General features: G+C 46.7%; 1 protein-coding gene across 1 annotated transcript; it reads left to right on the top strand.

Moving 5' to 3' along the window:
• Positions 1-267: 267 nt before the first annotated feature.
• LOC119459454 (uncharacterized) lies at positions 268-7026 on the top strand. The gene is made up of 5 exons (XM_049671435.1): positions 268-460; positions 1054-1137; positions 4041-4250; positions 6075-6254; positions 6407-7026. Exons 1-5 carry the CDS (start codon positions 268-270, stop codon positions 6856-6858), a joined length of 1119 nt encoding a protein of 372 aa, XP_049527392.1. The 3' UTR covers positions 6859-7026.
• The last annotated feature ends 12142 nt before the right edge of the window (positions 7027-19168 follow it).

Below are 19168 nucleotides of genomic sequence, written 5' to 3'. Positions count from 1 at the left end.
CTGGTGTGGACACACCAAACTGAGTTCTATTTACGTAAATATTACAGCATCATTAAAAATGTTTCATGAGCCGCCACAGGGATTAAAAATAATTGTCAGGACTGTGAAGCAGACGATATCATTTTCCAGAAAAACAACAACGAATAGAAAGAAAGGAAACGCTTCGCCTAAAAGGGATGAAAATGAAGCACACATGGAAAAAGATGTAGCAGTGTGAGATGTGAAGACAGATGGACAATGGGAACGCAAGAAGATTGGACGTGTCAGATGACGCGCTGGCCTGTATCCCACTCCAAGCATCTGGTGCCACCTAAGTCTGAGGTCATAGCTCGGTCAGGCACCAACGTCGACTACCAGATATTTATTGCTCACGATCCCATTGGTCCTCGTCCCAATCAAACACCGATTCGCAGGCCACGCCAGCAAAAGTGCAAGCAAAAGCACCACAAAGTCGCATCTGGTGACATTGTTTTGTTAATTTTTTTAAGAGCGCAGGGACTTTCAACATGTTCTGACGAGCACGTTGAGCATGCTTTGAACACCATGTGTTCACGAATTTAGTTTTGGAGATACGTGTAAGCCTTCCGCTCCTACAAGTTTTCGTAAGGTAACGTCAAAAAATGCAAACGGCTTCATGCCCTTCCAGGTGTGCACGGGCAGCTGTAAAAGGGCTTTGTCTTTCAGTTTACGCGTAACAGTTTACGATTTCTCTTTTGTTGGAATAACAATCCGAGCTATCAAGTCTGCAGCTTGTGCGTAAGTCGTACTTTATGCAGTTTTGACGCAATTTACAGTTTAAACATTTATTTAGTCCAATATGGAACTTGCGCTTGGATGAAGGCCTGGAAGAATGAGGACGTATGCTGCACTTGCGCACACGTGCATGCGCGCGCGACGTCCGTTGCTTGTGAGGGTGGTGGTGCTTGTGTAACGTCCGAACCAGCTTCGCTGAATTTCTACTTTCACAGGGTGAAATGGAGGCGGATTTTTTAAGCCAGTTTTTTTTAGAAAGAACATGGCACAGCTGACATCGATTGTAGAGATAGAGCCCAGCTCTGATTTACCTTCGCGCGAACGAATGCGCGGTGATTCCAGAGTCAACGTCACCGACGAGCGAGGACGTCAAGCACCAGTCAGGCAAGAACATTATGCTTCCAAAAACATTTTACCGAACGTGTCGTACGTAAAAAGGTAGTAATTTATTAGGCAGAAATTGTCTCAACAGTCAGTTTGTGGATTATTAGTCGTTGATGTGTCACTTTTTTGTCCAGTATAAGCACAAAAAAAAAACAGACAACACTACAATGAGCCCTGCTTTATCAGTACGCCAGGCTATAAATGCGCGACGCAAGCTTTACAGCAGTCTTTTAAAGTGTCGTTTCCGCCCCTACCGCGAAAACAAACGTCATCTCGATCTAGAACGAAAAGAGAATTTGTTAACCAAACCGATGCCAAGCCATTTGTTGCAATGTTGCGAGCAATCGAATTTTTTAGAAATTTGGCACAAAATGAACCAGTCGCTATGACACGTGTATAGAATGACAACGGCGAAATATCCTTTGTTCAACGAGCATCACTTCGGTACACGGGCTTTCATTGAAGTCGCAATCTGAAACCATGTTTTAAATATGGGAGAACTTGTCAGTTTGCGATTGGAAACAGTTCCGGCGAAACAATGCTGATGATTTATTGGACTCAAGCTCACGCGACCTTGTCTAGGAAAAGGCTGCTTGCAACTCTTTTCAAGAAAATGCCTAAAAATGAAGCCTTCAAGCCACGTACTCGTCCTTCTGATCTCCGTAACGTATATGCATGGTATGTATTTTTACTTCCCAAACCAGAAACGGATTTAGGTGCATGATACCCAATACGGCACCGTAATACGCTATGTCCCCTGCCGTGATAACAACGGACACGTTGCGCATTTTCACTCCTCCTTTACGCTGTGCTTGTGCATTTGTATGTGGTTAGTTTCATGTATAGCAGCGTCCAGGCTACCTGAGGCCGACTGAATTCGTCCTTGCGACGTCCTGTTCACGGTGGCAGCAAGAAAAGTTCACATGAGGCAATGCTAAGCCTCCTCTCATCCCGTTTACGAAGTGCTAGATAATGCTCTCTCGTTATTATTGATATCAGCAGTTTTTTTCTAATATTGTTAGGCCCGAGAAAGGTGCCGTCGAACAGCGATTCTGTTTTAATTTCTACTTTCCAGATGGCACCTGAGTGTTCGCCCTTGGTGATGCCTCGATGCTGCAAAACGCTCGAATGGGCTTAATCTTCACGCCATCATACAATTCTTTTTTGTGTCTGTTGAAACCTGCTGCGTGACCGGGGTATAAGTTAAAGCGTTAATGTAGTGGAATATCTCGTCCATTTCGGCTCATTCGCTGATTCCCTAACGTATCGCATGTTGCAGTAACGTATTACGTATACTACGTCAACAGAATCTGTTCGACGAAAACGCTCATGTGAAGCTTACAGCAAACGTTTTTTTTTTTACTGCTCTACAAAGAAATATGTGTGGCGGTTAATAAAGCGAAGATTTCTTTTCGAAGCCTCCCGTATTTTCGAGACAGTGGCTACTGGATGCTGCAGAGGGCTACTGCTTGTGAAATAGCTCATAGTTTATTACACATAAATACGATGGTAGGATCAAACCTGGTTCCTCCAGCAAAACAGCCATATGTGCTAAGCATTACGCCACGTTCACACGCGTACATCCATCGTTCCACAGCAACTAGATCTTTGAGATGAGCGCCGCACGTCTCACTACTGAGTAGTCCTGGTCCACGAGAGCGCATGTGCGCGCAAGAGCTACCATTATGCTGGAAACGCAAGAATAAAATTGGCAAGTTTGTAGCATAATACAACCCCCCCCCCCTCCCCCCCAAATAAGAAAATTACCTACTTTACTGAATAAACCTGCAGTCAGGATGCTACATGAGTCTATAAAACTGCTATATATGTTTAAAAATCAGCCTTCCGGTTTTGTTTTATTGTAAGAGAAAAAGTGAAACGAAATGTACGACGAGCGTAAGGAAACAGCACAACAGATCTGCTGATGTACATCTCGTTACCAAGCACTACCATGAAAAAAATTAAACAGGCAGGCTAAAGCGCGAACGTTTTGAGGAATACGCCACACTACTCAGTAGTAGTTAACCGGAGAATGTTGCTGCAGCCATTCTTCGTTCGAATCTGCTAATCGCACCAAGGCTCCGCGTTCCTGAGAACTTCTGCATTGTATCTTATACAGCGTAGTCGGAAAAGAAAATTGTTCGCCCACCTATTAAGATTCCAAAGAAGACAAATACTTGCTTCATGAGAATGCGCTGCTCTGTATCAACGAGCTAAAGATTCCTAGCGTTCTTGAAATCAAATGGATTTCGTTAGCATTTTTTATGCATGCTAAAAAAGGTAACTGATGAAACCACGGAACACAGCAAATACGTCCGGGGCCCATGGATGTCTACGCAATTGTTTTAGGATGACCATGCGTTAATTAACATCTTTACTCTTTTCTTGTGTCCCATTTCGAAGATTTTTTGCAAATATCTGCCCTGCACATTCGTAGAATACATTAGATAGCATGCTTATGAGTAAGGATTTTAAAATTATCATTTTGTAGAGCCTCTTCCTTTTCGCGGAAGCGGGCCCCGGGAACATTTTCATTGAAATTTTCTTTTCGCCGACGTATAGAGTATTAGAATATCTTTCTTCCTAATCGAGAGTGGAATTTAAGTAATCGCATATTTCGATATGCGTTGTGTATCCTGCCACATTCCGTTAGTGCGCAATCAGTTTCATAATTATATCTACATTTCAGAAACGATAGCTTTTCTGGTTTAAGGACTATACTCCAAACTCAACCGGTTTACTTGATAAGTACATTCTGTTGCTGTTGTATATAAATGCAGTAGATTTAAGCAATTAGGCTTTCTCCGCCTATGCGAATTTCATGCAATGTTAATTTGGAGCATAGAGCGTAATGCTCTGCTATTTCACGGTAACTAAATGCGCGCACTTCTGTACAAACGCAGATGTGACTTCGGCCGGATTTTTTTCTTCTGGGAAGAAAAAGATTCCAACCAGCTGTTCCAAGCCACCATATCTTGGCAAATGTCAACGGACCAATCGCGGTTGGTATTTTGACCCTACAGTAGGCTGGTGCAAGATGTTTAACTACGGCATTTGTGGTGGTGGCTTGAACAACTTTCAGTCCGAAACACAGTGCCTGCAATACTGCCGGCGTGAGTACAAATTATGTTTCCTTCTGCTTCAACATTCAATACATTTTGAGTATAGTTTGTAGGGATCGCCGAGATGTCGCTGATTATTCGGAATTATGAATGAGCAGCCACCGCGATGTCATGATGGTGCACTGATGACGGTATGCGTGATTTTCTGTGCATCATGGCACAATGGCGGTCATTGCTTCATAAACCGACGCCAAGAGCGATCACTTGGTAGACAGACTGTGGTGAGCCAGTGCAGGCAGCTCGTAACCAAAGTTGAAGGGGTTAGATACTGGAGGACGGACGGTAAAATACCGCACACTCGGAAAAATTTTCAAATGGTGCTAATCACACTTGGAAAACGTGAAGTAAACATCAGGCTAAATTTATCTAATTTTATTCTGAGTAGCACTGCTAGGACACTTTGACGCACTCTTCGGAGTCAGATTGGCTGTGTGTCTAAATGTCTGTGTCTGCAACCTTGTTCCCGGCAACTGGGTAGTCCATAGTCTAAAGGGCAGCGTATCGGGCGGCAATGCTCAGAGAACAGGGTCCGAAACCAGCAGACACTTAGGTCACTCGGTATATGGCACAGTCGGTATCTCCCGCTCTTCAATGAACTTCCTGGTACGCCCACTTGGGTGACTCTGTATGCTGCACCGGTTATGCGGCGTTCTGAATGGATCTCTTAAGGCACGGCCACGCTAGCGGCCAAAACACGCGGCAGAAACGCGCGGCAACGCGTCATGCCGCGCGCGGCAGAAGCGGCAGGAATCGGGGGTTTTGCGGCGTGCCGGTCGAAATGGGTTCGAGACCCATTTCTGCGGCAAATGCCGCGTGCCGCGAGTATAAGAACCAATCAAGAGCGACGAAGGTGACGTCATGGAGCCATCACAACCGGACCGCCTGCCGATCCGCGCCGGGTTTTCAATCGACGATCGTCGTCTCTCGCATGAAACAACGAGCGCGCGTGGTGTTGCTCGCGCGTTCGGAGAGCGCTGGAGATCTTATCGGGCTGCCGCGCGGCGAGACACGCTTGCCACGGTGGCCTCGCGGCAAGGCGCTGACCTGCGACTACTTGCCGCTCGCGGCATGACGCGCGGCAACTTGTGCAACGGGGTAAATATCGCTGGGTATGTTCCACTCTTCCATGATACAACAGATAATCGAAAAATTCGTCGGTGCTAGGCGAAATCAAACCCGCCACCCTCGACGACGCAGCTAGATGGCACCACGTGTGCAGGGAGAAGCGTGAGAGAGGAGAACGGCTGCATACACGCTGAGGCGTCGGCAATATGCTGTGTCACTACATTGCCTCAATGCTCATCGTATTACTGTCGATATTCACCGCGACATGGGTTCTCTCAGAACTTTTCTTCGTCGGGTACTAAAAAACGGCGACGGTTTGCAGTCGATTTCATCTTGCCCATCGTCGAGTTGCAATACCTGTGTCGCCGCTACCGGTATTCTTAATCAAGCCAACCTTCTAACACACATCGTATCTACAAAAGCGCTGTTCTTCCCTTGCTGCAGCAGTTGTGTCCTGTGCTGTGTCATGCCATCTCGCCTGCGCGATTGGTAGAACAGTGTGTGAGCAGCCCGAACGCGACGCTAAACATTGCATCACTCTCTCTGATTGACCTTCGAGCGAAACTGCTCATTTTATCCATAAAATGTATGGTGTCTTTATTATTGTGCGTTTTTTAAATTTGCATGAGTCTATGTTTTCAGTAATTCGCATTGCCGAAAATGCTTTTTAAATCGGCTCATGCCAATTTCTGGTTTCATGTAAGCCGACATTTTCCTACTGTAATCACCGTTTCTGTTGCAACTTTCCAGAAAAACGGCACCCTAAGATCGTCTGCAGCCTACCACCTAAAATTAGGCAATGCTGGGGCAGCACGCGGCAATGGTACTTCGATCCCTCGGCCAACTCTTGTAAAATGTTCCAAAGCAAGCTTTGTGCTGACAACGCTAACGGCTTCTCAACTTGCGCAAAATGCTTGTACAGATGCAGCAGTAAGTGGAAACTTTCTTGTTGCACGGCTTGAGCGCGTAGCTCTGAGAGAATGTTGTCATGTTCCTGTTGTTAGTCCTATGATATGTAGCACAACAGGAAACAAATATTTTGCTTAAAATAAAGCTAACATTACCTGCTTTATTTTACGCAGGTACCAAACCGGAGACCGCCTGCCCAAGATCAATGCAAGGCCAGAACACTTTCAGGATTCCGGGTCAGCAAAGCCCACTGTATACCCCAATACAGAACACGCAACCAACTTGGCCCACACAACCGGGACGCCGAGAAGCCACTGGCTGGTTACCCATTCAGCAAAACTCGCAGGAACCCCGAATTCCGGCTACGCCACAAATTTGGCCTCCTCCCCAAAGGCACTCAGAAAACAATAACTGGTCGCCAGGTTGGCAAAACCCACAGCCAACCGGAATGCCAAATTCGCAACCAATGTGGCCCCCTCATCAAGGACGCTCAGAAAACATGAGCATGTTCCCGGGTGGGCGAAACGCACAGGAAACCGGAGATAAGAATCGACAACCAAGTTTACCCCCTTCCCAAGGACTCCCTCAAACCTATAACACAAGCATGTACGCCTTTCTTAATTAAAAAGAATGTCCTCTCTGTATTCCATAACAATTTTTTAACGTCCAAAGCTCTGAAATATTGCGCTCAAGAAAAACACTATTATCTGTTCAAGGTCATGTAGAAAATATAACGGCAGTTTCACTGCTACAAGCAACGTATATTGCAATAACGTTATTTTTGCATCTGCTACACTGTACCAGTGACTCCACGAATATGTATCTATACGTTACCGTGCCACGTCTAACCGAAACATGCACTGGAAGAAAATGTAGTGGCTGATAATGAAAACGCAATGCTAAGTCAATGTCCCTATGCTGTTACCATGAAAGCCACATGTCATGATAATGTGGAACTTCGGGCAATTGTAATGGTACTAGGCACAGAATAGGGGCTATAATTATGTTCTCATGGACAGCATGAAATGCAGTATGTACAGAAGAGGTATTACGTATACAAGGCACATAGCATGCTAAGAATTGAGTGAACACTAGTTGGGCGTTTCTTTATAAGAATTGGTTCCCAGCCGTAACTTAAGGCACATTCAATATGCACAGCTTTGTTCTCAAGCCTCCGTTATTTGTATTTTTTACTCATTTCTCTGCTTCAGAATCCACATAATGTGTGCTAATCCTATTTTAATTCATGTGCTTACAACATCATGTGCTTCCACATCATGATGTGCTTCAAACTTCATGGTCTGGAAGCACATATGTTTACCAGAGTGGAGAAATTAAGTTTGCCGCGGTAGAAAATATTGTCTACCAAACACGTGCTAATATATCTATCTATTATTTGCGCTTCTGAAAGAGCTGTTGCGTTGGTGTTGCCTTTATAAAATAAACTGAATTTAACCTGACGCTGTAAATCTTCCAGAAATACTTCTTTACAGAAACTAAACCGTGTCGTGTGGTTATTTCAAACTGCTAAATGCGGAGGCCACGAATGGTATTCCCATTTATGTCTCCAGGACGGCTCTGGCCGTAACGAAATGACCAACCTTTTGAAGGCTATACAATTGTTACTGCATACAATGTTGATGCTAAACAACAATTCTTTTGTCCAGAGAAGAAATCAAATGGACACAATAGCGATACTTCGAGAGTACACTCCGGGCTTCGAGAACGGAGTTCAGTGATGGCGGCACAAAATGTAATGTTTTGGTGGACCGCATAACCACGCGATGACGATGGGGGCAGGGTGCGACGGTGGAGGTGATCACGCAGCGCGACTAAATGTGGCATGACGTTGACAGAGTGATGACAACGACACGACGGTGTGAATACAATGGCTACACGCTTGTGCTCTCTGGTCCAATTGTTTACTCCATGGAAACTCCTCCGGGCCAGACAACCCTGGGACCAATCACTTTGAAATCGTGCAAATCCGAAGCCCTGTGTGATTTGGCCCAATGTAAGCGGTGCTTCGCCGGCGGAGAAATGCGACCGAGGTTCATCATCGACCACAGCACCTCAAACCTTGAGACTCCACAAACGTTAAGCGTGGCACCACGGGAGTCTCTTAGAGCTCGCTGGCATTTGATGGCGAACCCGCCCCTTAAATCTGTTGCTCGAAAGAACGTGCCTTTGCATCCGCGGTGAGTCCTACCATGAACACTGCGACCAAAAGAAGAGGTGAAATAAGGAGAATTTTCGCTCGAAAATAATCGCCGTAGGCGAATACCATTTTGAGCAACACAGAGCGAGGGGGAGAAACGTTTAATACTACGAAATGCTAATAGATTGGACTGAGGTACTCATACACTAAAAGGAGCGATGGTTAATGTTGCTAGCTTCTGAGCGAAAGCGGTCGTTTTTTAAAGGCTAAAGCCTTAAATGCCTCATCAGACGGTGTCCTTGGAAACGCGGCGTGCGGTGCAGAAAGTCATGTGAGCTCGCCTTGTGCAGAGATGCGCTCGTGCCACTGTTCGGGAGTTCGTTATCGTCATTCGCAGCTGGCTCCGATGACGCTCAACACGTCAAGAAAGGCAAATGTAATTAAAATAGAGTTAATTCAGGCACTCATACCTACGATCTTGGGTGGGAGTCGAACCCTCGAGCTTATATGGGAATCGAACCCAATACCTTTGGTGTTCAGGCGAAATTAATTAAGGCACACCTAAATAATACAGAGGTAACTAAATACTCGGACCCACGTCGTTTTTTGTGGGAGTCGAACCTTCGACCTTTGGTGTTAATTAGGGTGAAGTTAATTAGGGCATAGCTAAGGTAGCTTCAATTAGGTCACTCGAATCCATGACCTTTAGTGGCAGAAAACAAGTAATAAGAAGTAAAAGCTCACTCGAATGCGAATGTGAAGTAATTTTATCAATATCTCTTGAGAGCGCAGGCTTTCGCCTTCACCCTCTTTGCGTATGCTAAAGTGAATGTCAATTTTCAGCTTATAACCAACTCCGGCGTCCGGCAGCGCGTTACCACCAATGCGCTGGCTATATAAACGGCTGATTCGGGGCTCCGGCTCAGGTGGCTTTTATATAAATGTCTTCATTCAAAAGCAGCCACAGGAAATGTTTTCTGCTCCACCTCCAATAACATAGTCTCCAAGCCAGGCTACATGAAGTAAAAGGAAAGTGAATTATGAGGAAGACCATGTACACCCACGCTAAGAGGCTGTCCGAATCACTAGGCGAGATGTGTTGTCGAGGATGGTGTCTTCTTCTGATGTCATTAGTTCCAGGTCATTTTCAGAGTACCCGAGCTCCGCTAGCTGGTTCTTGTGCGCCGTGACGAATTGGACATGCAAGAGAGAGACATGTATGATTATTTAGGAAAGGAAGAGGTAACTGGAGGGCCGTAACTTCCTCGTTTGATGGGCAAGCAAGCAGGTGGCGTTGCTGGCTGTTCTTAGCTCATCATATGTACAGTCAACCACAAAAGTTTGCGCACCACGCGAGCGCGTGCCAGACTGCCTATCCGCGCCACCTAGCGGTACGCCACCTAGCGGCGACAGGGGCGCTCTCCCGGATATGAGCCCTCTTGGTACTCGCCTGCCTGTTAATTTTTTATTCCCGTGCATGACATTGTTAGTTCGTTGTGTTGACGCAGAGCGCTGTCTGCGATAAGACCGCCACATATCTGGCTTGATAGCAGTATCGGAGCAATCACTGCAACCTTTGTCGACTGGTGTGCCAGTGGGTAGATAAGTTTCACGAAGCGCTGCGACGATTTTTTTACGCGACGTTTACTGGCGCACTTTGGTTGGCAGCATCTTGGTCCAATGAGCGTTGCTGCTTCTGCGTCTTGAGAGAAAGGGTAGGGAGGTGTTTCACTGTCATCAAAAATAAAGAAAAAGCGGATGCATAGAAAATTTTCTTTCACACATAGGCGCATCTTCGCATCAGTCGCTGAAAACGTAGTAGACTTGCTTCAGGCCACGTGGTGATTGCCTATTTGGAAAGATGCCGCTGCGTGTTCCACTTGACGAAAGAAGGCACATTGTGCGTTTATTTATAGAGGGAATACCTCAGCGCGAAATCTGCCGCCGAACCAACAGGAGCCGGACTGCCGTGAATAGGATTATTCAAGCTTTCCGCGACGATGACAGATTCACAGATATGGAGCGCAGTGGGCGTCCAAGGGCCACGACTGAGGAAGAGGACCGCCTGATTACGGCCGCCATCGTGGCTGATCCTTTTCAAAGTGCAGAGGATATCCGAGAAGCGCTCTCGCTCACGGTATCGTCTGAGACTGTAAGAAGAAGGCTGAGTGAGCTTGGCCTGCAGTCTTTCGTAGCAGCACAGAAGCCCTGCCTCTCAGACAGCCAGCTACAAGAACGACTCATGTTCGCTACAGCAATGAAAGATTGGACAACAGAGAAATGGGGCGATGTCATCTTTAGCGACGAGTCAACTTTTTCCACGCGCTGGGACCAACGGAAGCGGGTTTGGCGTCCACTAAACTGCAGGTGTGTTTACAGTGTATTGGCAGTTCATTCACGAAGCTAATTCTGCATCACAACATGTTTCACGTAAAATGAGCTTTTGGACATTACGAGATTTTTCTGTAGTGGTATTATGTTGAAAACATTAACGATTGTTTCATAGTACTACTTACTCTGAAGCTAATTAAAAGCTGCCAGTGGGTCTTTCAGTACTATCTAATGATGTTTGTACGTTTTCTATTGCAACTCTATAACAGCATTATAAAGTTCATACGCAAGAGGAATCGCAACATTTTTAGACGCGCCGCTGGAACCCAATTGTATGCTATTTCTTGCAGATATCTGCCTAATTACACACAGAGTGTTCTATCCAGTGGACGGTGTTCCGTGAGCGTGTGGGGAGCAATCAGCAAAGATGGCCTTGGTCCCCTTGTGCGTCTGGAAGGGCCCTTCACTGCGTCACGGTACTGCGACGTCATCACTAGACACCTCGTTCCGTATGCGCTGGACGGTCCCTTCAGCGACGGCTGCTATTTTTTTCAACACGACCGCAGCCCGATCCATAAAGCACGTATCGTCCAGTCATTGCTAGAAGAACATGCTGTTTGCCAGCTTGAGTGGCCTCCATGTGGCGCCGACTTGAATCCCATAGAAAATGTCTGGGGCATGTTGAAGAAACGGCTGTCCACACGAGCCAACCGCGGCCGCACGGCCGATACGCTGTGGCAAGCGATCGCACAAGAATGGGAAAGCCTGCGCGGTCGACCGGAGATTACTGAATCTTTGTACGAGTCGATGCCCACACTCATCAATAAGGTGCTAGAAAACGGCGGACATTTCACTTCCTACTAGATCATTGAGAAACCTATGTTTCATGACACTTCTGTAAATGTCTTGTGAATAAATTCATCCCCTTCAGACACGAATTATGATGCACTGTCTGCAAATGCGTCAAATGCGCATGGCATCATTTCAAGACGCTCACTATTACATTCCAAGAAAGAAGACGAAGCAATGTGCAGTTTTGTGCGAGTTTCAGTAAAAAAAATTAATTAGCGTATAAATCATTATCTAATTATTCTGAAATCTGTCAGCTTCAATGCTTGCATAAAAAGAATCAACTATTAGGCCCGAAACGCATGCACACTTGCTTTTTCGGTTGTATTCGTGTCGACCGGAGAAAAAAAATACTCTTGACGTTGGTCTTGGAACGCGGCACGTCGAACGATTGTCTAACATGGTAGTGTCTCCAGCAAAGTGATCATCTGCAGCAATACGCAGGACAATGAAGTTAACTGACCGCTAGTTGTCCCATCAGGAAGCGGACACGAATGTGCACACTGAGTTTTAGGTCATTTGAAGAAACACGTGGCGTGGGACGCACCTCCGAAGTTCGAGTCCCCAAACGAGGACGCCGTGTCGCAAAGGGTTATAAAAAGAGTCATCGCACCCGATTATTTCTTATTTTTCTAAATGTAACCACTATAGCAGCGCGGTGGTTCGGGCTTTGCGCAGCAAAACCTGGGCGCAGGCGATCAAATCCCGGCCGCTACTATCACTTAGCGATGGGGGAGGAACGGAAAAATTCTGCCTACTGACTAAGCATCTGTGTCCCATGGCTGCCTCACCGCTCACTCACGCACTCACGAAAAAAAAAAAACAGCGTGGCTACGCGAAAATAGAACTGATAACAGCCAAAGAATACGCTGTGTGATTACTTGTACTGATATTCTGCTCTCAAAATATAAGCAAGTAGCCCTGGCTAACAAAGAGCGCGTCACGTTGAAAGAGATAGGTAGAAAATATTTGCGCACAGTGCGAAAATAGACAGGCCATAGATTTAAGGAGGGATGCGTCTTCAACGTAGCGCTGCTGTCGATCGCTGGTGACGTAGCGGAAGTGTCGCGAAGAGGCTCTTGGCCACGCGCTCGCGTGGTCCGCAAACTTTTGTGGTTGACTGTACGTGCGGCCTCTGACTGCACTTTCTCACGAATACCCTGGCCGTTACAGCCGCATCATGCTCTGACGCAGGGATTCGTTGCTGCGTCTTCTATGATTAACATTTGGTACAGATCACGCTACAGCTTGCCGTCATATCATTATGTCACCTCACAAAAACGAAGTCGCGAAATCGATGGAAGCGTTCTAAATATATCTGAAAGGGGAAGCTTGTGTAAGTGAAACATCTATTTCTCTAAGGGACAGTGATAAGTCTTTTGGCGCGGCCTGCTGTAATCTGTGATCTTGACAATGTGATTAGATGCTTTTGCGCATGTGCGATCAAGGGCATATATTGAGAAGCGACGAAGAATGAAGGTAGCTGAAAGTAGCGCTAGTCCTTGCCCCTTACTGCGTTCTTGCGTTGTATTTTCGCGCAGTATATTTATTCCCTCGCAGTATGAACTCGCCCAACAACAAGTTTTACTGAATCACAAAAAAATGGCTCAGGTTTAACCCTCGTGCACCTAGTTATCACGAGCAACAGGTCTGTCTGACTTGGTTTTGCGAATACTACGTACACAGTGCAGTAGCTTCCATCTTCGCGCGCTTCGGCACTTGGTAAGCTTTTCAATAACGTGGTAATATGGTCTCCTTTTGCTCCGGTGTTTCAGCAGGCAACTTTGCGTTTCTATGAGATTTCGCCGCCTGCCGTGTAGCTATATCTACTTTATGAGTGGATTCAGCCTGTCGCTTGAGCTGAAGCGCACGCACAGATAGCCCAGCCGGCACGCCATCTATGGAGAGACGTAGCGACCAAGCGCACCAAGCGCCGGCGATTCATCCGTGCAACCCTCGCCTAGTCACATGGTACCGCAACAGTAAGGCTCCGAGCGAGCGCAGCTGCGACGCCTTCGCAGCGGATCACGTGGCGTTACGTCACACCTGCCACACTTGCACTACGGCGGCTCAAGGTCATTGCGACGCGATGAAGGACCTTGCGAGACATTGCGTAGAAGAGCTTTCACTCAAAAACCATTGCGGCATTCTCCTCAACACCTTTGCGGTAAAAACTGCTGATTTCTCGATCTTCTAATTCTCAAGTCCTTGTCCTGAGTGCTTTCTGGAACCTTATACGATTGAAATAAAACTGCGTGAAGACGCTTGAAATTCTGAAACTTTAAACACAGGCAACCTTTCTGGGGCAATCTAACGCTAAAAGGAAGTTACGCACGCTACGAGCGTGTCGGTTTGCGGACTAAAATGAAAGAGTGAAAAATAAAAAGCGTCACCCAAAAATAGCACGAAACAACGAACCCAACCAACATAGGTTTCAAAGATTTTTTTTTTCAACTTAATAAGCTTACTTAATCTCATGGACGTTTGAAGAAATTGAGGTGGAGAGTACAAAGAGAACTGCATGTTCTTGTTTTCTCCGTCATGGCTGTTGCCAGCTGCTGCCCAGTCATTGCAGCCGTCGCTCTTGTGAAAATAAACTCGAGGACAAAGTTTGCATTGTTCCCCGGGTTATAAAAAGTATGCCCTTCCGGAAGACAATCTAAGCAAGAAACTTGTGCACATAAATAGAGAATGCTGCGGTGGGCTTGCTGATTTACATTTTATTGACGACTACAGCAATATTAACCTCGATAATCGATATGATGTGCATTCTATGTGACCATAACTTATGCGCTATATGTAGAGTAAATTTTCGCTTGTTTGAAACACATAGGAAAGTTTTGTTATAGCGAAGCTGCGCTGCTCAAGAATGAAGCATTTGTCAAGTCGCTGCCGGATATATGGCGCCTGAACTCGTCACAACTCGTGGACGCCGACTGCTTATTATGAAGATCATGTTCCTTGCCTGCACGATGTAGGCTGTGGGCAAGTAATTTAAGCACTCTTGTGCACGCCGACTAATGTGCACGCATCCGTCATTCTTTGGGTTCCAAGGAATTCGGTTACTTAGGCTTCGACATTTCAAATTTCTATAAAAGTTTTGTACACTATCACCTGCTCTTAATGAAAGTGCATGCGTTTCAACCTACATTGTTGTATAAGAGATAGCTGGCATAAAATACAAACTAACATCTTAGTACTATGTTGTGAGCAGTCGTCAATATTTAGTAGCGGCTTTTTTTGGAGGGGGGGGGGGGTTGGAAACTAGGGCTGGACATGATCTATGGCTTTAGGGATATGGCTCTTGGGCTGGTTATGACCAAATCCTGAGTACAGAACTCGGGCAAGAACAAAGAAGTCGAGAAAAAAAAAAGACAAGACAATGCGAGCAAACCCTATAGAAACAAACATTTCTCACAAGCACACAAATAACGTCCATAAGGCCACCGGTGCCGGAAGCATTATTTAGTGTCTGTTACACAAACCCGTCGCACAGGATAGGGATAGTTCATACAAGCTTGTTGTGTATACATATTCCCACGCTTCATACTTGCAAATGAACTAGCCATGGTGTCCACCAGGGAATGTCTTAGCTATACCTCACAAGACGGACATATTTCGGCTTGATACACGTTATCGGAGAAGTAAACGTTCGCGGTGCACATGCCAATAGGTCGGAGCAACACGCCACTCACAGCACGAAATGTATTAGAGGTGTCCCAGCGAAACATCACTTTACGGCCTAGTCGGGTTTTGAAATGTTGGCTGATAACGGACACACTCGCTCCTGTGTCCACTAAGGCCAAAGTAGTAACATTGTCCACTAAAACACGAATCTTATTATGACACATGGCGACTGGCGGAGGCATAGGGGCATGTAGCTGAAGATGACTATCGACCGCACCGCCATTGGTCGCGCCGCCTAGTTTCGCGGCGGCGGTGACCTGAGACGCCGTCGAGTAGATGGCGACATGCGCTGGCGTGAAGGCGGCGGCGTCAAGCTCCGCACAGAAGCTGGTGAGTCGCTACGGTAATTCGCCTGGTAGAGCGTCCTGCTATCAGAATCAGAGGACCAACGTGTCTCGTCACCTTGTCGGTTGCCCCGCCGATAAAAAGTACGCGGTGACGGTGGTGACGTGCGACTGGCGGTGAGGACAAAATCAGGCGACGTGACCGCGAATGCCGCATTGCATGGAAGCAGATGGGGCGTTCACGGGACGCACTGAAATTGTCAGTAGGAGGATAACTGGCACGGCCGTCCCACTCTTGAGGAACTGCAGGTGGTCTGCGTGAGTAACCGTTGTGAAACTGGTAACTGGGGTGCGCGTTCGTAGTATGGTTTGACACTCCTGGACGAGGTGCGAAATTGTAGGCATCTACGGAGGCGGCGGTAAGGGAAGTCTCACCAAAGTCGCCGGAAGAGAAAGGCTCTCGAACCCGAGGAGTCGAGAGGGAAACCGCCCGGCGTTGGTCAAGCTCTTCGCGCACCACTTGCCGAATCATTGAGGCGAGGTCGGATGGAGCTGGGACCACGTCAACACTGGCGACGTTAGTCACGTTGGCCAGGCGACCGAACTTCGGTGTGATACGCCGAGCTTCAAATGTGCGGCAGTGCAGAACGACGTCCGTTACGGATTCCAGACGGTCCTTTTCCTATGAGGAACTGGTACACGTCCTCAGCGATTCCATTCAGCAGATGGCCAACTTTATCCTCTTCTGACATCTGAGGGTCCAATGCCTTGCACAACTTAAGCACTTCCTCGATGTACGTAGTGCAAGTTTCGCCCGGGACTTGAGCTCGCTGCATTAGCGTTTGCTCTGCACGCTTCTTTTTAGCTGTCAGATCTCCGAAACACTTCTTAATTTCGTCTACGAACTTCTCCCAAGTTGTCAAGCTTTCTTCATGGTTTTCAAGCCACACAGACGCTGTTCCCTTGAGGAAGAAGGCGACGTTGTTAAGCTGGGCGGTGGCATTCCAGCCGTTGAACCGACTTGCTCGTTGGTAGAAGCTGAGCCATCCGTCCACGTCTTCTCCGTCTTTTCCAGCGAAGGTGCGTGGCTCGATGTAGGGCTGCCATGGAACGCTGGTAGAAGGTGGCGGATTGTCGCCGTCAGAAGCCATCTCTGGTGGCAGACCGGCAATTCGGCGACTTCGTCGAAGCTCCACGGATTGCGCCTCAGCGGTCGGTTCGTTGTCGTTCTTCGGGGCGCCGTTGTTTTACCCAGCACCGTCCACCAAAACTGTTACGATGGGGTGCGTTTATTTAAAGATGAATCAATGAAAAGGGGCAAAGGGTTGCCGCGCCGACACCGAGCCGCTCCAAAGACAAGCGCACTTCGTTCTCCTCTTCTGTCGTTCCGTAGCTTTTGCGTAATAATATGATCACTGCACTTTACCCTACCTAGTACTTCTACATCCTGCACTATGCTGGGATCGAGAGAGAGTGCTTAGCGTAGCCCTAAAGCCAGGACTGTCTCTTTAGCATTGCACTTCCAGTGCAAGCTGCGCTAATTTTCTCAGATAGATGAAATCGTTGAACGTAGATAATATGCGTTTAGTGTTAAATACGGCAACCAGCACTGTACGAAAGTACGAGGGTAGCCCAGCACATATATTGCTGTCTGAAGCTTCGTTCTTCCTGCTTTAAGCGGTAAGTCAAACCCGATTCCATTATTTAAATATCTATCTGCGTTTCTTTATGTTGCAAAATTAGTGACTGTGAGCAATAAGTACACCTGACCTGTACGAAAAGTGTGGGCTTATACTGCTTCATTCCACATTGACAATAAACATTGAAAGCTTACTTGTTTGAACTCTTCTTTTTTTGCCAGTTCATGTCTCGGTAAACTGGCGACATAACAAATATATCTGTAGTCATGTTAGAGCTCCGTACAGACGAATACCGCCCCAACATGGGTAGCAAGACGCCCAAAACCAACGAGCGAGCAGCTCGACCAGCCCCACCAGCCACTACCGCACTGGCCATACTGCTCACAACGTAATGATGATGTGTAGACATTTCGGCTTGTTGGTGTAACTTGTTTGCAGATTTTCTTCTAGTAGCGCAACAAAAAACACACGGACCTAGAAGAACGAAGATACACATAGCGCCTGTGTGTGTCTTCATTCTTCTTGTACGTCCGTGTGTTCTTTTTTTGCGCTACAACAAGAAAATGTGCAAACATGTAATAATGATGATATTAGCTTTGATTCTGACAGTGCCATCCCTCAGTCGTCTACTTCAGTTCATGACGCCACCGCTACTCTTATTTCTGTTCCACTGTGGAATGTGGAGTTTCCCTTCTCTAAGTATTACAGGTGTTCTGTGGTGTGTTGTACTAGATTTGCGAAGGGGCTGCAGAGTCCACGGGCACGGGACGACGGAGTACATCGATTCGGATAGAAAGCGATCAGTGGTGAAAGTGATTATGTATGATGGGAAGGCAGCTTACGGAGGCATTGTACAGGACCGATCGTGTTATAACGCTGCTTTGCCGACCTCTCGCATGCGCAGGGGTACTTTGACTCTCATGGCGCTCTGCGCAGTTTCTTTTTCTTTCTCTTCACTGAGCGCTGGTGCCACATATCAAAAAGTTTCTCATGGACGGTGCTTTCGCTTTACTTTTCTTGTAATCATCATCATCATCAGCAGCAGCAGCCTATATTTATGTCCCCTGCAGGACGAAGGCCTCTCCCTGCGATCTCCAATTACCCCTGTCTTGCGCTAGCTAATACCAACTTGCGCCTGCAAATTTCCTAACCTCATCAACCCAACTAGTTTTCTGCTGTCCTCGACTGCGCTTCCCTTCTCTTGGTATCCGTTCTGTAACTCTAATGATCCACCGGTTATCCATCCTACGCATTACATGGCATGCCCAGCTCCATTTTTCCCGCTTAATTTCAACTAGAATATCGGCTATCCCCGTTTGTTCCCTGATCCACACCGCTCTCTTCCTGTCTCTTAATGTTAGGCCTAACATTTTTCGTTCCATCGCTTTTTGTGCGGTCCTTAACTAGTTCTCGAGCTTCTTTGTTAACCTCCAAGTTTCTGGCCCATATGTTAGTACCAGTAGAATGCAATGATTGTACACTTTTCATTTCAACGACAGTGGTAAGCTCCATGTCATCATTTGGCAATGCCTGCCGTATGCACTCCTACCCAATTTTATTCTTGTGGAAATTTCTTTCTCATGATCAGGGTCCCCTGTGAGTAATTGACCTAGATAAACGTACTCCTTTATAGATTCCAGAGCCTGACTGGCGATCCTGAATTCTTGGTCCCTTGCCAGGCTATTGAACATTATGTTTGTCTTCTGCACATTAATCTTCAAGCCAATTCTTACACTTTCTCGATTAAGGTCCTCAATCATTTGCTGTAATTCGTCCCCTCATGACTGTGCCTATGCTAGCTTGTAAATAGCAAATAGATTTGCATTAGTCTGTATCTCTCCCCCTATCCGTTTACTACGCACAGCCGTGTAAACTATAATAAAGGTAGATTTAGTAGCGATTCGCCTTCTCTAAGGGCTCAACGACACGTTAAACCTTAATCTTCGCAACGCAAGATCAAGGTTTAAGATCAAGATCAAGATGTCC

The sequence above is a fragment of the Dermacentor silvarum genome, chromosome 7, assembly GCF_013339745.2.
Source record: "Dermacentor silvarum isolate Dsil-2018 chromosome 7, BIME_Dsil_1.4, whole genome shotgun sequence".
NCBI lineage: Eukaryota > Metazoa > Arthropoda > Arachnida > Ixodida > Ixodidae > Dermacentor > Dermacentor silvarum.
This window is presented reverse-complemented; position numbering and strand designations above follow the sequence as displayed.

Bases quoted from the DNA above. Each gene is read 5' to 3' on its own strand.
- LOC119459454 (XM_049671435.1), top strand. From the start codon at position 268: ATGACGCGCTGGCCTGTATCCCACTCCAAGCATCTGGTGCCACCTAAG. The intron at 461-1,053 runs GTGACATTGTTT...GATAGAGCCCAG, and splicing joins GCACCACAAAGTCGCATCTG to CTCTGATTTACCTTCGCGCG. The intron at 1,138-4,040 runs GCAAGAACATTA...GTACAAACGCAG, and splicing joins GGACGTCAAGCACCAGTCAG to ATGTGACTTCGGCCGGATTT.